The sequence below is a fragment of the Sander vitreus genome, chromosome 16 (assembly GCF_031162955.1).
Source record: "Sander vitreus isolate 19-12246 chromosome 16, sanVit1, whole genome shotgun sequence".
NCBI lineage: Eukaryota > Metazoa > Chordata > Actinopteri > Perciformes > Percidae > Sander > Sander vitreus.
This window is the reverse complement of record NC_135870.1, coordinates 562,675-584,937: the sequence shown is the minus strand read 5'-3', so window position 1 is coordinate 584,937 and position 22,263 is coordinate 562,675. Positions and strand designations below refer to the sequence as shown.

Here is a 22,263-nt window from a genome sequence, read left to right as displayed (position 1 = left end):
AAGAACATTGAAAAAAGTGACAAAAATGTCGGCATAAGCTTCAAAAACGAGGGGAAAAAAACACACAAACACGTCAAAAGGTGCAGAAAAAACGTTGGGAAAAAGCAACAAAAGTGTCAAAAAGACGTCCAAAACGTTGAAAAAAAGTTAACATTTTGACCCAGAAAAACAAGAAGTTGCATAGTCGATGGGAAAGTGACGAGGGTTAAAGTATAGTGTTTTGTTTTCTTTTAAGGCGATGTGTAAGACCACATGGATTCCAATCATATCTAAGGTGATTAATCTTTCATGGAAAGGGGAGTAACGTTAATGTACTGTCATTCCCGGCCGCACCTGAATGCAGCTTTATTTCACAAAGAGAGAGAGAAAGAAAAGAGATGGATGGACTGTGCTTTGCTGTTTGTCAAACATTCAGCCGGGCACAAACTCCCCGCCAGTTCAGAGCTTGTGTTTGGTGTTTTAAATCTTTCTCGTGGCAGAGATAGAGGCAGTGATGTTTCCTGTTTCCTGTACGGGACTCTCACACCGCCTCAAAACCAGCACCATACCTGTCACATACTTGGCCACCGCAAGGTCATGTTGGGTTGACTCGCTCTCAACTTTTCGCCGCAGGCCGCTGCGGTTTTTTCCAGCTGCACCGTCTGACGGCCGATGCCGGCTATGTAAACGCACCACTCACAGACCTGCCCCCCCTCTCACACACACTGAACTCTGACAGACTCGCTCTCTCCTCGTTTTTCAACATGAAATATAAAAATTAAAAAGTTGTGGAACTTGCAGGTTGCACATGTGCGAGGAGTTGTAAAAAGATCCTTCTATATAAAAGAAAGGAGTGGCAGGAGTGCTTCTGGAATAGGCGCAGGAAGTGGTGGTGCTGCAGCACCCCCTGGTGGCGAAGCTTTAAAACTGCGATGACAATAAAATGAGAGCTTATAAATATCTCTGGTTGTTGTTTCTGTTCCACGACATTTTGTATGTCATGTTTGGGGGGTGGGATGAAGAGAGGGATACTTTTAGTATTTTTAAAATTATTTAATTTATCTTCAGTGTGTATTGGCCAATCAGATTTGTCACTCAGAGTAGCCTTTCACACATGGCGCTGCTTCACGTCCACAAAGACATTTTGGATGATCTGATATTCAGGGTCTCACGGCAGAGTTTATCAGCTGAACTCCAGAGCACAAATCTACGTTTGGTGTACCGAAATCATCGTAAGGTAGAGACACGGTGTCTTACATCTCTGTGTCTTTTTCCTGCCGCCGGGCAGGCCCAGATGGTAGTCTGTATTTAGCCTAGTATGATTGTGATTTATGTATGCCTATTATAAAGAAACCAATAGTCTGTAACTTTTTAGACTTTGTCACATACTGTCGGAAAAAGATTTTGCGTAGTCTGTTACTTTGTGGCACTTAGGACTTTTATGAAAAGTCGTTATGCGGTTTAGAACACTTGATCTACTTAACCTAAAGTGATTGTGTCTGTCAGACTGTTTATGTGTTTGCTCTCAGTTTCAGCTGGTAGCAGATCTGTTCCATGAGAAGAGCGACACCGCCCCCCCACCAAAGTCCTCCAGAGTCAACGTCCGATCAGCGAAGCCGACTCCCAAAACTCCAAACAAGGAGCACCGCAAGACTGTGGGACACCAGGTGAGATCTCTCTGACCAACGCATACTCATCAACGGGTTCGTATGATGTCGTACGGAAATGTATGCACACCAAAACGTAAGATATCCCATGAAACTAGGCTACGAGATCGTCACGCCGAGCGGCAGCTGCTAGTTGTTTACTCAGCTCTTCTACTTTAGTAAAATCAGTAATACAACAGTGTAGAAATACTCAGCCACCATCTCCTTTTTATTATTCTTGTCCTATACATACTGTACATTGTTGTCTTGGTCTGTATGTATCTTATTGTCTCTTACTAACTGAAGTGTGATATTTAATGTATATGTGTTTGTATGCAGCTGTTGTCGGCACTTGTTGCCCAAATTTCCTCCAGGACATTAAAGTACATAGATACTTTTATTTGTTATTGTATACAGATACAACGAGACATTGTTTGGAACAATCCTGAGATGCCCACAGCTAAAAAAGACTAAAATACATAAAATAAGTTAAATAAATATAGTTACACATGATATGCAAATTGCACTTGTACACCTAAAAATAGTTTGCAGTGACTAATGTGTTAACACTAGCACACAGGTTGGGGTGGTGGGGGGCAGAGGAGGTGGAGTGTGTTCATCAGTGCAATTGCATGTGTATAAAAACTGTTCCTTAGCCTACTGGTGCGGGCGTAGAGTGCTCTGTAGCGCCTGCCAGATGGCAGGAGGGTGAAGAGGCAGTGTCCAGGATGGGTTGGGTCCTTGCAGATGCTTAGGGCCTTCTTGCTACAGCGGGTTCTGTGAACTTCCTCCAGTGATGGGAGCTGTACATCTGTAGAAGTTGATTAGCAGCTGTTGTGGGATTTGGGCCTTCCTCAGGCACCTTAGGAAGTACATCCTCTGGTGCCCCTTCTTTGCCATAGCTTTGGTGTTGGTGGACCATGTCAGGTCACTGCTGAGTTGTACTCCCAGGTACTTAAAGTTCTGGACACCCTCCACCACCTCACCGTTGATGCTGATGGGATGGTGACCATCCTTTCTATGCCTCCTGTGTATCTTATCTTATCTTTTCTGAATTCAGTTCCGCAGCTCTCTGCAGCTCCTGATGGAGACTCTGAATGCGACGACTCCTCACTACGTCCGCTGCATCAAACCCAACGACAACAAGGAGGCTTTCTCGTGAGTCCTCTTCTCTTCCTCAGACTTTATTCAGTTTGTTCCTATAACAACAAATCAGACTTTATGTAGTTTGTTGGGTAACACTTTACTTGAAGGTATCTACATAAGAGTGACATGACACTTTCATGAACACAAGAACCCTAACCCTAATGGCCCTGACACACCAACCTGATAACCGTCCGTCTGACAGTCTGGCGAGGTCGGTGACTCGAGTCTGTTCGGTGTGTTCGTACCGTCGTCCGTCCGAGGAGCTGTCGTCCTTCATTTGGGCCGACCTGACATGCTCAGTCGGAGACAGGGCAGTCGGGACTCACCCGGAAATGGCGAGCGGATGAGCCTCTCAAAATCTGACGAAAATCTTTTAAACTGACCTTTGTTGATCTGAAATGAAGACAGATCTGCGGATGTCTAATACATGTGCTGTTGCTGCGGCCGTCTCCACCGTGTGACGTGTGTTTACAGTGTTTGGTGCCGTGTGAACACAAACCCAACCAAATGAAAAACGCAGCAATGTTGCAACCGAAGTATCGGTTTGAAAGCGCGCTTAGATACAAAACAGTATGTAAAAATAAAAAAAGTGACAAAAATGTTGCTGATGAGCTGTCTGTCTCTCTGTGACATCATGCTGGGCTGTGATTGGATGACTGGGTCACATGCTCTGTGCCTCTGAGACTCTGAGCTCTGATTGGATGACTGTGTGTCTGAGACTCTGAGCTCTGATTGGATGACTGTGTGTGTCTGAGACTCTGAGCTCTGATTGGATGACTGTGTGTGTCTGAGACTCTGAGCTCTGATTGGATGACTGTGTGTGTGTCTGAGACTCTGAGCTCTGATTGGATGACTGTGTGTCTGAGACTCTGAGCTCTGATTGGATGACTGTGTGTGCCTGAGACTCTGAGCTCTGATTGGATGACTGTGTGTGTCTGAGACTCTGAGCTCTGATTGGATGACTGTGTGTGCCTGAGACTCTGAGCTCTGATTGGATGACTGTGTGTGTCTGAGACTCTGAGCTCTGATTGGATGACTGTGTGGGTCTGAGACTCTGAGCTCTGATTGGATGACTGTGTGTCTGAGACTCTGAGCTGTAAACAGACTGCAGCTCAGTGATGTCAAAGAAACAGACGAAGACGAGGTAGGACGAAGAGTTGAGGGTTAAACTCAACTTTGTTTTAAATCTTAAATCTTTTCTCGCTGTCTGAACTGAACCGGAGAGAAAGGCTGTAACGTTTTCTGCTGCTTCAGAAAACTTTACAGCTGTTAAAAGATGTTCCATAACATCTGGTCTGATACGTTCATGATTGGGTTTGACTTCAGTCTGATGATTTTAAATGTGTGTATGTGTGTGTGTGTGTGTGTGTGTGTGTGTGTGTGTGTGTGTGTGTGTGTGTGTGTGTGTGTGTGTGTGTCCTGCTGCCTGTCTCGGCCAGGACGTTTGAATAAAAAGATGAACATGATGTGAATGTTTCTGTTTGTGCAGGTTTGACTCGCGGCGAGCGGTGCAGCAGCTGCGAGCCTGCGGAGTCCTGGAGACGATCCGGATCAGCGCCGCAGGGTACCCGTCCAGGTCAGACTCTTCTTCTGTTATTCTCTGTACCCGTCCAGGTCAGACTCTTCTTCTGTTATTCTCTGTACCCGTCCAGGTCAGACTCTTCTTCTGTTATTCTCTGTACCCGTCCAGGTCAGACATCCTGCCTTTTTTTATTGCCTTTTCCAACATTTTTTGTCACTTTTTTGTCACATTTTTTTGTCGACTTTTTCGTCAGCTTTTTCGTCACTTTTCCGGATGTTTTTGTCACCTTTTTTCACCTTTGTCTAATCTTTTCGACCTAATGTTGCCTTACTTGGCGTCGAAAAAGGTGACAGGTCAGTCTCTTTATTCTCAAAATATTCCGACTTTTAGTTTTCAAAATAGTCCGACTTTTTGTAAATATATACTGTCTCTCAGATCAGATCACTCTGTAAGTCTTCCCAGATACGGAGCGAATGGTTGGGTTGTTCAGAGAGATTTGAGTTTGTGCTTCAGACTCAAACGTCTCTCTGCTCTGAGTCAGTTTCCTCACGAGGACATTTCTCCTGAAATCTAATAATCTGAGTCCGCGTGCGACGTGTTAACAGCAGGAATAACACGTTTATCTGCTGCCAGGTTTCAGTACTCCATACTAAACTTATCACTTTGTGTTGTTGGGAGACTTTAGTGAATCCAAACAGTTAGAAACTGACAGGGAAACATCCTCTTAACTCTGATGGGGAAATATAAATGGAAGCTGAGACCACAGTGAGTGGAAGTGGCGACGGGAGAATCTGGGGACACGCTGTGAACGAGAGATGGAGGAGGAGCTCGGAGAAGGAGTTGACCAACAGCTGAGTGAGATGGAGGCCAGAGGCGGTCCAACCAATCAGGAGCCCTGGGCGAGATTTCAGCTGGTTTTGATGCTTTTTTCAGCGTTTTTGTATCTTATTTCGACGTTGACTTATTTATTTTTTTCTGCATTTTTAATGCTTTTTTGCTGTTTTTTCTGTTTTTTTTCTCACTTTTTGGGGGACGTTTCTTAAGCTTTTTTTGTTGTTTTTGCAATTTGTTCTCAATATGTTTACCTTTCTGACAACAAGAGGAAGTAACTGGAGTTGTGTGTGTCCCAGGTGGACGTACCCAGACTTCTTCAACAGGTACCGAGTCCTGCTGAAGAAGTCAGACATGACGACAGCCGATAAGAAGCTGGTGTGCAGGAACCTGCTGGAGACGCTCATCAAGGTGTGTGTGTGTGTGTGTGTGTGTGTGTGTGTGTTTTCTGCTGTATTTCTAAGTTGTGCGTCTGTCTCTAAGTTGTGCGTCTGTCTCTAAGTCGTGTATTTCTAAGTTGTGTGTGTCTCTAAGTTGTGTGTGTGTCTCTAAATTGTGCGTCTGTCTCTAAGTTGTGTGTCTCTGAGTTGTGTGTCTGTCTCTAAATTGTGTATTTCTAAGTTGTGTGTGTGTGTCTCTAAGTTGTGTGTGTCTCTGAGTTGTGCGTCTGTCTCTAAGTTGTGTGTGTGTCTCTGAGTTGTGCGTCTGTCTCTAAGTTGTGTGTGTGTGTGTGTGTCTCTGAGTTGTGCGTCTGTCTCTAAGTTGTGTGTGTGTCTGTCTCTGAGTTGTGTGTCTCTGAGTTGTGCGTCTGTCTCTAAGTTGTGCATCTGTCTCTAAGTCGTGTATTTCTAAGTTGTGTGTGTCTCTAAATTGTGCGTCTGTCTCTAAGTTGTGTGTCTCTGAGTTGTGTGTCTGTCTCTAAATTGTGTATTTCTAAGTTGTGTGTGTGTGTCTCTAAGTTGTGTGTGTGTCTCTGAGTTGTGTGTCTCTGAGTTGTGCGTCTGTCTCTAAGTTGTGTGTGTGTCTGAGTTGTGCGTCTGTCTCTAAGTTGTGTGTGTGTGTCTGAGTTGTGCGTCTGTCTCTAAGTTGTGTGTGTGTGTGTGTGTGTCTCTGAGTTGTGTGTCTCTGAGTTGTGCGTCTGTCTCTAAGTTGTGTGTCTGTCTTGATGTCCCAGGAGGCGGACATGTTCCAGTTCGGTAAGACCAAGATCTTCTTCCGGGCGGGCCAGGTGGCCTACCTGGAGAAGCTGCGGGCGGACCGCTTCCGCTCGGCCTGCATCCAGATCCAGAAGACGGTCCGCGGCTGGCTGGCCAGGGTTCGATACCGCAAGATCCGAAAATCTGCCGTCACTCTGCAGAGATACGGCCGCGGATTCCTCGCCCGCAGGTCAGAACGCCACAGACAGGCGTCGAAGTTTTTCCAAAGTTTTCTTTCGCTGTTTTCGGTGCTTTGAGCTCCTGATTATCATCATGGTGGATTCTGTTCTTGATTAATAGATTAGTTGTTTGGTCTCTCTGCCTTTGGTCACTTTTTCAGTTTTTTGTTGTTTTTGTGTTGTCCAAAGTGTGTGTGTGTGTGTGTGTGTGTCTGTGTGTGTGAGTGTGTGAGTGTGAATTCTTTCCAAAGTTTTTCTGATATTTTTGTTGTCTTTTTTTTGACCGTGTCACTTGTTCTGTGTTTGTGCCGTTATTCTCAGGATGAATTGATGAATGGATGGATTAATGGATGATGAATGGATGATGAATGGAGTTAATGGATGATGAATGGATGAGTAGTTCTGTCTCTAAAATGTTGATCCGTGTTTCCTAAAGCCCAAGATGACGTCATCACATGTCTTGTTTAGTCTCTAGCTCAGAGACATTAGGAAGATATGTCATGTGATGTCATGTGATGTCATGTGTGTTGTGTCTCCTCAGACTGGCTCAGAGACATTAAGAAGATGTGATGTCATGTGATGTCATGTGTGTTGTGTCTCCTCAGACTGGCTGAGTTCCTGCGTCAGAGCCGTGCAGCGCTCGTCTGTCAGAAGCAGTATCGCATGGTGAGAGACAGACGGGTCTATCTGAGGGTGAGACGGGCCGTCGTCACCATCCAGGCCTTCACCAGAGGGATGTTCACCCGCAGGATCTACCGGGAGGTGTGTGTGTGTGTGTGTGTGTGTGTGTGTGTGTCTGTGTGTGTGTGTGTGTGTGTGTGTCTTGTCTGTGTGTGTGTGTGTGTGTGTGTGTGTGTGTGTGTGTGTGTGTGTGTGTGTGTCTGTGTGTGTGTGTGTGTGTGTGTGTGTGTGTGTGTCTTGTCTGTGTGTCTCTGTGTGTGTGTGTGTCTTGTCTGTGTGTCTGTGTGTGTGATGGATAATTGGAGGCAAAGTGTTTCCAATTGTCTGGAATGTGTTTACAGTCTCTGAGTGTGTGTTAACTCTTCTTCTGCTGATCAGGTTGTCATAGTTTAGTGTGTAGTTTTCAGTTTTTTCATTTGACCTTTTGTTGCCTGATTTAGTGTCGAAAAAGGCAACGGGTCAGTCTCTTCTTTTTATAATTCTGTCCAAGTTTTCAGAGTGTGTTTGGTAGTTTTCGATGTTTTTTGTCTCTTCTTTTTGTCCTTTGTCGACATTTTTGCTGCCTTTTTTGTTCCCTTTTCCAATATTTTTGTCTCCTTTTCGACCTATTGTTCCCTTACTCAGCGTCCCAGCTTTTCTTTTTATTATTCCGGTTCAGTTTTCAGGGTGTTTGCTAGTTTTAGGGTAGTTTGAGTTGACTTTAGTGACCCAGGTGTGAAAGCGTCCTCAGTCTGTGTTTGTGACTCTTCTTCTGCAGTTCCTGCTGCACCACAAAGCGATGATCATCCAGCGGAGCGTGCGCGGCTGGCTGCAGCGCAGGAAGTTCAGGCGGGCACGCGACGCCGCCATCACCATCCAGTGTGGTTTCAGACGCGTGCGAGCCAAGCGGCAGCTGAAGCAGCTGAAGATCGAAGCTCGCTCCGCCGAACATCTGAAGAAACTCAACAGCGGCATGGAGAACAAGATCGTCCAGCTGCAGAGGAAGATGGACGACCAGGTACGCAGACAGTCGTCACTTTAAAGCCTAACTCTCGCCAAAATGTAACCTAGGGTCTTTTTGTGAATGCACCTGAGTCAAACTTTAGTTTAAAAGCATAATTAGGACGTAAGCATATGCAACGTAACAGGGAGGAGAGTAAAGATGGAGAGCTCCTAAAGCTTAGTTCCATATAAATGCACGGATTATTTCTTGTTTTCTCGTTAGTGAAACACAATATTGACCTTGTAGTTGGAAAAGGAGCCTCATATAAGAATGACATTTCCTCCTCTGGAGTCCGTTCATTCACATTCAGAGATCAACTCTTTGACTGGCGAGATGGCAGCGAACGGAAAAAACCGACAGCTACAGTGAGTCGTTAAAACCTTTTTTAGTAAACTCTGGGAACACAATGTTCTCAACGCTGAGTTCATGTGTAGAGCCCCTGGTGATACTTGGAGCAGTCTCATGTTGTGTTGAGCCTTCTATGTAGGGCTGGGCCATATGGAGAAAATCAAATATCACGATATTTTTGACCAAATACCTCGATATCGATACCACAACGATATTGTAGTACTGCCTATTGGTCCTTCACAAAATAATCACACAATGAGATTTTAGATCAATAATCATCAGTAATGTGGATATAATGTCTATGTGGGTAAAGGTAAATAATAGAACAGCCTTTAAACCAGGAATAGACAACACTAATGCCATATTACGATATTATGATATCCAAAGTCTAAGATGGTGTCTAGTCTCATATCACGATATCGATATAATATCGATACCGATACTGGTATATACCGATACCAGTATCAGTATCGGCTCCGATACTGCCTAAAATGCTGGTATTGGTATCAGGAAGTATTAAGTTAATGCACCGATCAGATACCACATAATATCATATCATCCATACAGAGATAGTAGTATACAGCTGTTATACATCATATCATCTATACAGGGATAGTAGTATACAGCTGTTATACATCATATCATCTATACAGAGATAGTAGTATACAGCTGTTATACATCATATCATCTATACAGAGATAGTAGTATACAGCTGTTATACATCATATCATCTATACAGAGATAGTAGTATACAGCTGTTATACATCATATCATCTATACAGAGATAGTAGTATACAGCTGTTATACATCATATCATCTATACAGAGATAGTAGTATACAGCTGTTATACATCATATCATCTATACAGGGATAGTAGTATACAGCTGTTATACATCATATCATCTATACAGAGATAGTAGTATACAGCTGTTATACATCATATCATCTATACAGAGATAGTAGTATACAGCTGTTATACATCATATCATCTATACAGAGATAGTAGTATACAGCTGTTATACATCATATCATCTATACAGAGATAGTAGTATACAGCTGTTATACATCATATCATCCATACAGAGATAGTAGTATACAGCTGTTATACATCATATCATCTATAGAGAGATAGTAGTATACAGCTGTTATACATCATATCATCTATAGAGAGATAGTAGTATACAGCTGTTATACATCATATCATCTATAGAGAGATAGTAGTATACAGCTGTTATACATCATATCATCTATAGAGAGATAGTAGTATACAGCTGTTATACATCGTATCATCCATACAGGGATAGTAGTATACAGCTGTTATACATCATATCATCTATACAGAGATAGTAGTATACAGCTGTTATACATCATATCATCTATACAGAGATAGTAGTATACAGCTGTTATACATCATATCATCTATACAGGGATAGTAGTATACAGCTGTTATACATCATATCATCCATACAGAGATAGTAGTATACAGCTGTTATACATCATATCATCTATACAGCGATAGTAGTATACAGCTGTTATACATCATATCATAATGTATTTTATGGTTTTTGGTGTTTAGTGTTTTAGGGGGGTTTTAATTTAGGGGACACTATTGAGCCATTGTTCCAAATGAATGTGTAAAACCTATGAAATATCATTTATATGTATATATGTGTTTGGTACTCGGGGCTTGAACCCCTGGTAATAATAATGCTGCCGGCCCTGGTGTGTTTGACCTGATGCAGATTTCTTTTCCTCCCCTTCAGTCCCAGGAGTTCCGGGCTCAGAGGGATCAGCTGGTGGTGGTGAACACCTCTCTGGGCACGGAGGTGAAGCTGCTGCATAAACAGCTGGAGCAGGTCCGTCAGCAGGGAGGAGCCAATCAGATCGCCTCGCTGCAGGAAGAGCTGGCGAAGCTGCAAGAAGATCTGCAAGGCGCCGCCGCTGACAGGAAGAGACTGGAGGAGGAGCACGGCGCCGAGAAGACGGGGCTGCAACTGGTATGTATATGTATATATATATATATATATATATATATATATATATATATATATATAAAATAATAATACATATATACTAACACTAACTACCTAATGTACTATAACTATAACTAACTAAACTACTATCATACTAACTAACTTTCTATCTAAGCTGCAACAGGTAAATATATACTATCACTATATATCTATATACTACACAATATATACTATAACTATAACTTACACAGCGTCGAGAAGACAGGGCTGCAACAGGTAAATATATACCATCACTAGCTAACTATCAAACTATCTAATATACTATACGCCAAGAAGACGGGCCTGCAACAGATAAATATTATTACTCTTACTAACTATATATATATATCTATCTAATATACTGTAACTAACTGTCTAACTAACTAACAGGTCAGGGTGCTTCAGGGGGTTTGTAGCGCTGCAGGCAGAGACAGGCGGATTTTGGATTATGCAGAATATAATCTCTGTGGCAACACAAGTTTGTGATAGACAGACAGGCGGGCAGGCGGGCGGACAGACAGACAGGCAGACTGACTGACTGACTGATGTCTGTCCCAAGCAGTGACAGAAACGTTCCTTGGACAGGCTCATTAAAACTCACACATTTATTAAAACAAAGACACATATAAAAGATAGAACCAGCAGGCTCTATTTTGTTGTTCAGGGTGCTTATTAAAGAAGGGATCAAAGATTTGTTGTAAATGTTGTTTCCGTTCTACGCGTTCTGTTCGGATAATCTTCACAGACAAACTCCACTTTTATGATTTCTGAAGCGTAAATAAAGCCTCCAGAAGTAAAAAGCTAACGTTGGGCTGTAAGGAAACTACAGCTGGGTCACATGACTTGTTCCGTGTCCTGTTCCCCAGAGGGTGGAGGAGCTGGAGAGAGAGAACTCTCTGCTGAAGAGTGAAAAAGAAGAGATGAACCAGAAGATCCTGCAGCTCGCCAACACAACGCAAGGTTTGCAACACAACATTCACTTTTATTAGACATTTAGTAATACAAATACACAAATACATATACACAAGGGCGTAACGTTGGGTTGAGATCTCCAACTGTCTAGGGAGGTCCCGGGACAAAAACATTACAAAATTGTTAACAAAAACAACAACGTCAATACGAGAACACGCCATCGTTGTGTGTTTCTTAGAGATGCACTGATTTTCTAGGCCGATTCCGATTTCAGATCTTTGATTGAGTCTGACCAGCCGATACCGATTTTAGCAGATTCCAATTTCATATTTTCTAACCACTTTACAGCACACACAAATATTCATTTTGTGTCTTTACTTTAATAGAACATAGAACATTTTTTCAACAGATAATCGATCGCTATAAAATAGATCTAAATGACTCCTGGTGTGGGAATTTCACACACATCTAAAGTGCAATGTTATGAAGAACCATTTCCTTCTTTTCACATCCAATATCCAACTAAAGATATGTGATATATAACTTCTGTATGAAAACAAGTAGTAGCCGAATCCAGAGTTATTAAACTAGGCATGATGAACGAGCATAATGAACACGAGCCCATGTCGCCCTGCACTGAGCATGCTCATATGACGGTTCTCCCGAGGTCCTGTAGCTGTAATAACCAAGGGGGTAAGCGAGCATCCGGAAAGTGTACCTCCTATGGCGCCATTCTGATGCTACCAAGCCATCACCCCCCGTTAGCATCCCATTAGCATCCCATTGACTGCCATTCATTCTGACGTCACTTTGACAGAGAATACCTTTACATCTGAGGCGTTTAAAGACTCTATTTGTCCGTTGTTTATTTCTAAAGAAACACGACAATGTATAAAAGGCTCCATTACCTTGTAGCTCACGTTATGGCTCCGTAGCAGACGTTTTTATAACAATAGGCTAACGATTGGGTCATAACCACGAGACTTCCTGTCTCATAGTAGAGGAGTTACCGTATAGTACAGGAGAAGCTCTCAGGCAATCGGGGGACGGGGAGGCATCATACAGTCAAAATGACAAAATAATTAATCAGAATACTTACCAAAAGTGTCTCCTGCTCCTACGCTCATGGACAGCTCCTACTCACGCTCTCCGTCTCTGCAAGATTGGGAATGATTGAGATTTGTAAGAGACACGAGAGAGAAGCTCATGAACGAGCATGTTGCTAACGGTTGCAACGACAACACAAACATGAGCACTCTCGTTGGAATGAACAGGGCCTCGTGCCGAATGCTGTATCCAGTTCTCTTAATACATCCATGATTTGACCGGCATAAAATCGGCATATGTCAGACTGACCAACCGGTCGCTGGTCATGGCCGATCACGTGAAAATCTGGTCACCAGCTGATCAATCGGTGCATCTCTAGTGTTTCAGGATAAGGATATAGCTGTGTGTTTCAGGATAAGGATATGGCTGTGTGTTTCAGGATAAGGATATGGCTGTGTGTTTCAGGATAAGGATATGGCTGTGTGTTTCAGGATAAGGATATGGCTGTGTGTTTCAGGATAAGGATATGGCTGTGTGTTTCAGGATAAGGATATGGCTGTGTGTTTCAGGATAAGGATATGGCTGTGTGTTTCAGGATAAGGATATGGCTGTGTGTTTCAGGATAAGGATATGGCTGTGTGTTTCAGTAGACGGTGGTGATGCTTCTCAGCGTGAGGCGTCTCTGCAGACGGAGCTGGACGGAGAGCGCCAGCGCTACCAGAACCTGCTGAAAGAGTTCTCCAGACTGGAGCAGAGATACGAGAACCTGAAGGAGGAAATGTCGCTGAGCAAGGTCAGATCCCTTTTACACACAGTAGAGAGATCTTTATTAAGGTCAGATCCCTTTTACACACAGTAGAGAGATCTTTATTAAGGTCAGATCCCTTTTACACACAGTAGAGAGATCTTTATTAAGGTCAGATCCCTTTTACACACAGTAGAGAGGTCTTTATTAAGGTCAGATCCCTTTTACACACAGTAGAGAGATCTTTATTGTCTCAGAGTACAAAGACAATATGTTCAGTAGTCTGCATAAAAGTTAAGTAAACATAACAAAGACAAAGGCAGCTAGAAATAATATGAATAACAGAGTAATCATATTCACAGGACAGCTTCTAAATCACACGTTTTAGACAGCAGGGCATTTCTAAGTCTGTTTTTATACAGAAAATATAGACTTTGTTTTCGTGTTAATGGTTATATAACAATTTGATTCAATTGAGGATGATGCCCCAGTTCATACCCTAACATTTGAACTCATTCTCCCATGATGCCCCAGTTCATACCCTAACATTTGAACTCATTCTCCCATGATGCTCTAGTTTAAACCCTAACATTTGAACTCATTCTCCCATGATGCTCTAGTTTTACCCCTAACATTTGAACTCACTCCCCCATGATGCTCCAGTTCCAGCAAGGCCACAGGAGGAACCCGTCCAATCAGAGCAGCCTGGAGTCTGACTCCAACTACACGTCCATCTCCATGTCCGAGGTCGGAGACACCGAAGACGCCATCCAGCAGCTGGAGGTGAGTATGGGGGGCGGAGTCTGAATCTCAGAAGCAGTCTGACTTCTGGATACATGAAGGTTTGACAACGGTCACTTTAAACTTTGTCTCAAATGGTAGTCATCTCTCCTTGATCCACTAGCTGCCTGCCCCCTGAACACACCGTGAAACAGCCTGGTCTCGGGAGACAACACAGGGGTCGTAAACGTCAAACAAACACTAGAGGCACAGGCTGGGCACCAAAATACAACAAACCACTCCAGCCAATCACCGACAAGATGGTTGCGGGAGGGGGTGGGGGTTAGTGACAGTGAAACATGGGGGGAGGGGCGAGCTTGCTCTTTTATGTTTGGTATTTACTTTGAATATCAACAGCAGTGACGTCATGCAGGAACTCATAGTGCACCTTTAAAATATGTTACAATGACCGTGGTCGATCTAAAATGATGACTCAGCATCTGCAGAATGTTCTCACAGCTTTGACAGAAACGACGAAAAAGTGACAAATGTGTTGAAAAAAGCGAGTGACAAAAGAGTGAGGCCTTCCAATCAGGTGCAGGCATGGCGGTTGTAGGAGGGCGGAGCCTGTTTTCTTTCCCAGGTGAAGTTTACCTGTGTGGTGTCCCCTTGGTGTGCAGGATCTGGGCATGGAGAAGGCAGCGATGGACATCAGTCTGTTCATGAAGCTGCAGAAGAGAGTGAGAGAGCTGGAGACGGAGAGGAAGAGGCTGCAGGCCAACGTGGACAAGATGGAGGAGCTCGCCAAACGCACTGACACACTGCAGGCAAAAACTACATTTTTCAGTTCATTCATCTTCCGTAACGTCTTCTTTCAGACCAGTGGAAAGAAAACATTTATGTTACTATACTCTGTCTGTTTGTGTTTGTAGAGTTCTTCTAAATTCACCTCAAGTTAGCATCAGATAATGCCTCTTACATTTACATATTTAAAACACAGGGTGATGCTTTGTTATTAACCAGAGACACTGCAGGCAAAAACTATATTCCATAACCCATATTCCATATATTCTTCCATAACCAAATAGGGTTGGGTGTCTAAACGACCGGTATCTACCAGACCGAATCGCAACGCAGATTTCGGTGCCTCATTTCGGTCAATTAAATGCCTTTTGCGTTGCTCTCTGATGCTCCGAAACAGACGTTCGAGGCAACAGGAGCATCGCTGCACGTGATGCTAGTTAACACTACACTCGACAGCAGCTAACGTTAGCCTACCGCTAGCTAGTAGCTGGATTAAACATGTTAAAATGCTGACAGCTGAACGGTGTAAGGTGTGACTGTATTTTACTGGAGAGGATTCCAACAGCGGGACGTTTAGCAGTCTGCAGCGGCTGTTGTCGGAAAAACAACACAGACATGGTGCGTTCACTTGAAACTAGTAAGCCTAGAGGTGCATTCAAAGTTATTGTAAAATACCCTATTCCCTATTACCCTATTTTTTTTAAAGTATCGGTTTAGGCACCGTTTTAAAAGTATCGTTTTAACACCGGTATCGGAAAAAACCCAAACGATACCCAACCCTATAACCAAATCTTCTTTCAGACCGGTGGAAAGAAAACCACTGCTAAACTACACTTACTGCTTGTGTCTGTAGTTTTCTCCAATGTGAAGATAATGCCTCATTTACATATTTATACATAACATTTTAGAAAACCTTTTATGCAGAAATAATTGTCTTAAAGTCAGTAAAGTGTCATTCAGATACCATATTTTATTCTGTTCACCTGTGGTGTCTCACCTTCCTTCCTACAGAACAGTGTGTCAGAGTTAATCAGACTGTAATCATTTATTTCTGTGTTTCTTTAAAGAGTTCTGAGCCGAGGAGTCCCACCTCGGAGCAGGAGAACGCTGATCTGGCCTACAACAACCTCAAGGTACAAAAACCCAGAATCACATCCTCCTCATCCTATTGGATAATTAACAGGCAGTTTAAGTGTACACCAGGAAGGGCGCCGGGCTTTGAAACAAACTCAGAAAATAGACCTACGAGACAAGAACATTTCTGTACTTACAGGTACACGTTTTAATATGTTCCCTTAAGACTACAGCATTGGTTTTTGAGAGGCCAGAACTGGACCTTTTGAACAATTTGAGGGTACAAAATGAAAGAGAAGGGAACACAGTTGTCTTTCAAAAGGGATCAAGAGACAAGCATTGAACCCCTCAAGGTACACAACGGTAATTCAGTTTCTGAGTGTGTAGCGTCCAAACTAACAGGGGAACTACAACTCCCAGCCCATCATATGATGCCCTCTGACCCAAAAAGTCTTGCCCCCCCTCAGACTTACACAGAGTAAGAGACGTCTGTAAAATCAGTGGAGACACATTTTGAGTGACTGGTTTCACTGCCAGAGTTTGATCAATTCAGTCCAATAACATTTGGAAAGTCTAGAAGATCCGCACCATGAATCATTTAATCCCCCTTACTTTATCTGTTAACTCTAAACATCTCTGCAGAGGCACGTTTCTTTTTAAAGCAACGGTGCAGGGGGAATGAGAGGGGGGAACACCAGAGCAGGGGGAATGAGAGGGGGAAACAACAGAGCAGGGGGAATGAGAGGGTGAACACCAGAGCAGGGGGAATGAGAGGGGTGAACACCAGAGCAGGGGGAATGAGAGGGAGAAACACCAGAGCAGGGGGAATGAGAGGGAGAAACACCAGAGCAGGGGGAATGAGAGGGGGAACACCAGAGCAGGGGGAATGAGAGGGGGGAACGTAGCGGTGGAGATGTAGCCTTACTCTATCTGTAAACTCTGAATGTCTCTGCAGAGGCAGGAGCTGGAGTCGGAGAACAAGAAACTGAAGAACGACCTCAACGATCTGAGGAGAAGCATCGCTGAGCGAGCGTCTCGGAGCGATTCGTCCAACGAGCTGCAGGACAGCTACAACCTGCTGATGAGTCAGCTGAAATCAGCCAATGAGGAGCTGGACGCTCGCAAAGAGGAAGTCCTGATTCTGAGGACTCAGATCGTCAGCGCCGCGCAGCTCCGGGAGAACAACCAGCGCATCGTACGGTTCAGCTCTTTCCATATAATATGATATAAGAGTGTCCCATCCCACACAGCATTACAGACACTAATACAAAAGACATTTCATCCACAGCTTCCAGTCCAGTGTCCACACACAACATACTCTACTCACGCACAGAATAAGTAATCAAGAAAACATATTACAGCAGCCACAGCACCACAGTGTAACCCATGAAGTGTCCAACTAGAACTAAACATTTCATACATAAACCCTAACTACAGCCACATAACGTAACCCTCTGAGAACCAAAGACGCTCCAAACAGTGTTGGACAAAGCTCCTACTCAAAAAGCGATATTACAAAATTTAATTTCAGATATTTATTTAACTATTTTAATCATATATAACTTTCAAACACCGAAACAATTTGTACAACACATCATAAGTTAAGGTTAGTTTTCAAAAGAGATTTAATAAAATAGACGAAAAGCTGAGTTTGTTCTGAACATTTTGATGTGAAACACACGGGGATCAGTTATATGCAAATAAAAGTGTGTGTGTGTGTGTGTGTGTGTGTGTGTGTGTGTGTGTGTGTGTACCTTAACCCTCGTCTTTTCTTCCCGTCGACCACGCAACAACCACGTTGTTCTGGGTCAAAATTGAAACTCTTTTTCGACACTTTTGTTGCTTTTCCACCGATGTTTTTGTCACGTTTTTTTCTGCACCTTTTGACATTTTTTGTGGGGGTTTTTTTTCCACACGTTTTTAAGCTTTTCCCGACATTTTTGTCACTTTTTTTAAACGTTCTTTTATAGTAAAAAAAAAAAAATTCAAATGCTGTGAAATTGAGTAAAACTTGTGGAGAGCGTTGTATGGAACCGTCAAGTTATTTCTTTTGAAAATTGAAGAAACCCAAATTTCTGATCTAGAAAATGGAGGGTTAAAAAGGTGAATGTAAGAAGATGTGTGAAGATGCCCTGAGACCTCAGAGGGTTAATAATGAGTCTGTGTCTGTCTCAGCAGGAGGAGAATAAAGTCCCTGAACTCAACAACAGCAACGAGCCGCTGGACAAAGACGAGGCTCTGAAAGCCTATCACGGACTCTGTGAGTCCAAAAAGTAAGTGATGTCATCTCCTCTGGGATTTAACCCCTGAGTTGTCGTCCCGTCGACCTGCAACTTTGTGTTTTTCTGGGTTGAAATGTCAAACATTTTTTTGTTCTTTTTCGACACTTTTCTTGACATTTTTGTCGATTTTATTCCAATTTGTTTGTCATTTTTTTGGCGTTTTTTTTAAATATGTTTTCGTCAATTTTTAACACATTTTTTGTCGCTTTTTCCAATTTTTGTGTCACTTTTTTAACAAGTTTTTATCACCTTAGGCAACGTTTTTTCATGTTTTTTTTGGTCACTTTTTTCAGAGTTTTTAATAAAACAACAACAATTGTCGATTTTTTTCCTTGTGTTTTTGTAGCTTTTTCCAACATTTGTCACTTTTTTCAACGTTCTTTTGTCATAGTTGTGATAGAGAAAGTTTTTGTAAACGGATCAAATGTGACCCGAGGACAACAGGAGGGTAAAGGAGACAGTTTCCCTTCTCAGTCTGGAGAAGCTGTTCCTTCCTCCTCCACTGAGAGGCGCTCATGTCTCCCCCAGAGCCGGCCATCACCAACCTTTTAGATTAGATCCCTCTAGTGAGCTGCCCTCGGCAACATTTCACTGGTTTTTTCTGACATTTTGTCGCTTTTCTTCGATGTTCTTGGGGGGGGGGGAGACTAACACTTGTTGACTGTCTGCTTAATCTTCCTCTGCCGCTTTCCTCACCATGTGCTCTTCTTCCTGTCCTCTCTCTGTCTCTGTCTGTCTGTCTCTCTGCTTCTTTGTCTGCCTGTCCGTCTGCCTGTCTGTCTGCCTGCCTGCCTGACTGTCTGTCTGTCTCTCTGTCTGCCTGTCCGTATGTATGTCTGTCTCTCTGTGTCTACCTGTCTGTCTGTCCTCCAGCACTCTGCAGGACTGGTGCTATCTGAATGAAGATGGAGAGCTGGGTTTGGCTTACCAGGGTCTCAAACAGGTGGCCAGGTCTCTGTCTCTCTGTACCTGTCTGTCTCTCTGTACCTGTCTGTCCTCCAGCACTGGGTTTGGCTTACCAGGGTCTCAAACACGTGGCCAGGTCTCGGTTTGCTCTCTTCTTCTTGTGCTCGCTGTCTTTCACTTTCTCTTCTTCTCTGACTGATATACCAGCTGGCTGCTTGGTGTTGATGCTCCCTCACGCTGACAGATTGTAAAACACTCTGAGTCTGACTCTACGTTCACACCGCCGCCGACTTGAGCTGCAAAGAGGCTCTGGCCGCCCGGTCAAGGACGCTTTTTAAAAAGTACGGGGAAGCTCTTGACGCTTTGGTCGCTCTGACAAGACGCATCTGACATCATTTAAAAACTATTGGACGCAATTGGTCAAATCGGTGTTACCGTGAGCAAATGAATTAAAACGAGCGTTCTAGATCGAAAATATTTCCTATAAAAGTTGTGCTCATCCTCAAATGTGTATCACTGGATCATTATGGATCATCACAAAGTTGTTGTGTTTGGTGCTGCTGTATTGTATTTGCGTAAGACGTCGGACTCAGACATTTTGGGTTCGTGACACCGTCCAGGACCGTCATCATTCGGAGAGTATCAGCGGCTGGAGCAGCAGCTGCAGCTTGATGACGAGAGCTTCCAGCCCCCCTTCAGGCTGGACACGGAGCAGTTTGACAGCGTGGGGCCGCTCACCATGATGACTAGCACCAACTACCGCCGTGCAACCCTACCATTCACATCAAGCAAGGGAGACTAGCATGCTACGGTGCACTGCCCTCGTTAAAAATAATATAAATCATCATCACACACTTCACCAACTCACCGGAGACACCAACTATCCCAGCTATTTCATCCCATGCCTCGTTTTTTTAGAACTGGTCCCTATACGCAAACAAAGTCATATCATACATTTTAGGGAACTCAGCAACAGCGATTATTTTTTGATTTTTGATTTTTTGATTAGGACAATTCACATTAATCAACATTTCTGAAAATGCGCCAGTGTTAGCTAGTTGGCTAATTTTCAACTGTAGTCCTAGTTACCCAGCATGCATGTCTTTATGGTGGGAGGAAACCCACGCAAACACAGGGAGAACTCCACCCAGACAGGCCCGGGACGACCTGGATGAGGAGCCAGAACCTTGTTGCTGTGAGGCCACCGTGCTGCCCTGATGATGAGCTCCTCCTCCTTTTTCTCTGAACTAATGTTTTGGTAGGAATGAAAGTTTCTCTGGGATCAGCCAGCGCGAAGGACGTCTATATTCCGATTGGTTGCTGGTCGTTTGCCGCTGAACCGCGTCATCGCTCATTAGCATAACGTTGACCAAACTTCAACTTTCTACTTGATGCTCTGGCAGGCGCGGAGCTGTGGGCCCGCCCACATTGACAGCTGGCCCGCCCAATCAGAAATTCACACCTAACCTTAACCAATCTCCTTCCTCATGCCTAAACCTAACCAATCCAACAAACGAAGGCAGCAGGTACCAGCCAATCAGAGGTGGATAAGGGCGGGACATTCCTTCGCCATCCTAGAAACGCAAATTGGCCAATATCAGAGCACTTTAGGGTCCTCTTCTGCTCAAATGTGTCCGATGTTCAACATAAAGAAACACATTTCTACAGGGACAAGAAAACAATACATGAGATACAATAATGTTTTGGTTGAGGTCAAAACTATGACCTAGTATGTTGAAAATAGTTTGTTGATATGTTGGCTTATTTAGCCTAGTCAAAAATATGAGATAGTTAATCATAACTGGAAGGTGAACGAGCAGTATCTTGAACAACGAAAATGATAATCCATCTATAATGAATTCCCTTTTTCTCCTTTAAGCCCTGTGAAAAATGTTTCATCAGGAAAGTCAAGACTGCTGCTCTAGTATCATTTCCTGGATTCGGGAACTATGTGGATGATTCGGGACAACTGCCTAGATTCAGGCCCACCTCGACTAAATCCAGGCCCGCCCACCTGTCACGTTCTGCATCCGCCACTGTGCTCTGGTCGCTCAAAATGCTCAACACGCCCAGCTGCGAGAAGCCGGCTCCGTTAATAATGAATGACTTTCTGAAACTTAGAAGCTCAAGTCGGCCGCGGTGTGTACGTACGGTTACACATCTAGACGGAGATTTCTGGAAGGCTGAGTTTACCACCGATTTCCTGAATCCGTTTAGATTCTCAAAGTCCCGTTTGGATTTGATTGCGTATGGACTGGATCCCAAACCACTTTATCTTGGATGTGAAAGAGATTCTCCGAGAACTAACGAGGCCTCTAACCTGCTGAGTTATTTAACATCTGAATGTTGTCGTTAAGAGTTGAGCCCGACGCAGATCCACAGAGACCTAAAGACAGACCTGTTCAAGTTAGACCAGCTCTCTGTTGTCTAAGTAACACAAGCATTGAATAAAGCCACAGAAATATATATATATATATATATATATATATATATATATATATATATATATATATATAATCTGTTTGATGGCCGTTTGATGTGATCTTGCCTGTTTTGTGGTTTCTCACTTTGAACCAAACTCTCTGTATGAAAGGTGTTGTATAAATAAAGTTTATTATTATAACAGTTATTATAATTATAATGTTTGTGTGTGTGTCAGGCTGCTGGAAGCGCAGCTGCAGACCCAGTATAATGTTTATTATTATTAATATAATAATGTGTGTGTGTGTGTGTCAGGCTGCTGGAGGCCCAGCTACAGACCCAGCTGCGGCAGCATAAAGACGAGCTGGACGCCCTCCACACTCAGATCGAGCTGCAGAGAGACGACATCGAGAAGAAGACGGAGCTGCTCAACTTCACGGCAGGGCTGTCCCCCGAGGCTCAGGTGGAGTTCAGCATCGGCCAGGAGATCACACGCCTCACCAACGACAACCTGGTGAGAGACAGTTTAACTTCTCAACACTGGGACACTACCCTACAGACAGACAAAGTCCCTCCTCTTCCTGTCTGTAAGCCCCACCCCTTCCTTTGCCCAACATGGGACATTATTTCAGTAAAAATCCATCCTGTAGTGAACGGGGACTAATAATGTTTTGATGCTGTGTAAATTAATCCATGAATTACACGGATGTAAACAGAAGACCTGCCCCCTCTGTGTGTGTGTGTGTGTGTGTGTGTGTGTGTGTCTCTGTGTGTCTCTGTGTGTGTGTGTGTGTGTGTGTGTGTGTGTGTGTGTGTGTGTGTGTGTGTGT

The 22,263-nt window shown here is 43.6% G+C and overlaps 1 protein-coding gene across 4 annotated transcripts in view; it reads left to right on the top strand.

The window, feature by feature from the left end:
* Positions 1 to 22,263, top strand: part of myo5b (myosin VB) — a 70,482-nt gene that overhangs the window by 36,370 nt on the left and 11,849 nt on the right. For 2 of the 4 annotated variants that reach the window (XM_078271677.1, XM_078271680.1), the window contains exons 15-30: positions 1,509 to 1,646; positions 2,686 to 2,783; positions 4,261 to 4,347; positions 5,424 to 5,535; positions 6,299 to 6,510; positions 7,105 to 7,261; positions 7,938 to 8,177; positions 10,274 to 10,507; positions 11,389 to 11,482; positions 13,129 to 13,274; positions 13,890 to 14,009; positions 14,627 to 14,773; positions 15,818 to 15,883; positions 16,780 to 17,019; positions 18,000 to 18,097; positions 21,749 to 21,947. In XM_078271677.1, the coding sequence (XP_078127803.1) occupies positions 1,509 to 1,646; positions 2,686 to 2,783; positions 4,261 to 4,347; positions 5,424 to 5,535; positions 6,299 to 6,510; positions 7,105 to 7,261; positions 7,938 to 8,177; positions 10,274 to 10,507; positions 11,389 to 11,482; positions 13,129 to 13,274; positions 13,890 to 14,009; positions 14,627 to 14,773; positions 15,818 to 15,883; positions 16,780 to 17,019; positions 18,000 to 18,097; positions 21,749 to 21,947 (2,388 nt within the window). The remainder of the gene's footprint in view (positions 1 to 1,508; positions 1,647 to 2,685; positions 2,784 to 4,260; positions 4,348 to 5,423; positions 5,536 to 6,298; positions 6,511 to 7,104; positions 7,262 to 7,937; positions 8,178 to 10,273; positions 10,508 to 11,388; positions 11,483 to 13,128; positions 13,275 to 13,889; positions 14,010 to 14,626; positions 14,774 to 15,817; positions 15,884 to 16,779; positions 17,020 to 17,999; positions 18,098 to 21,748; positions 21,948 to 22,263) is intronic. The other 2 variants (XM_078271679.1, XM_078271678.1) reach the window with 2 other exon arrangements.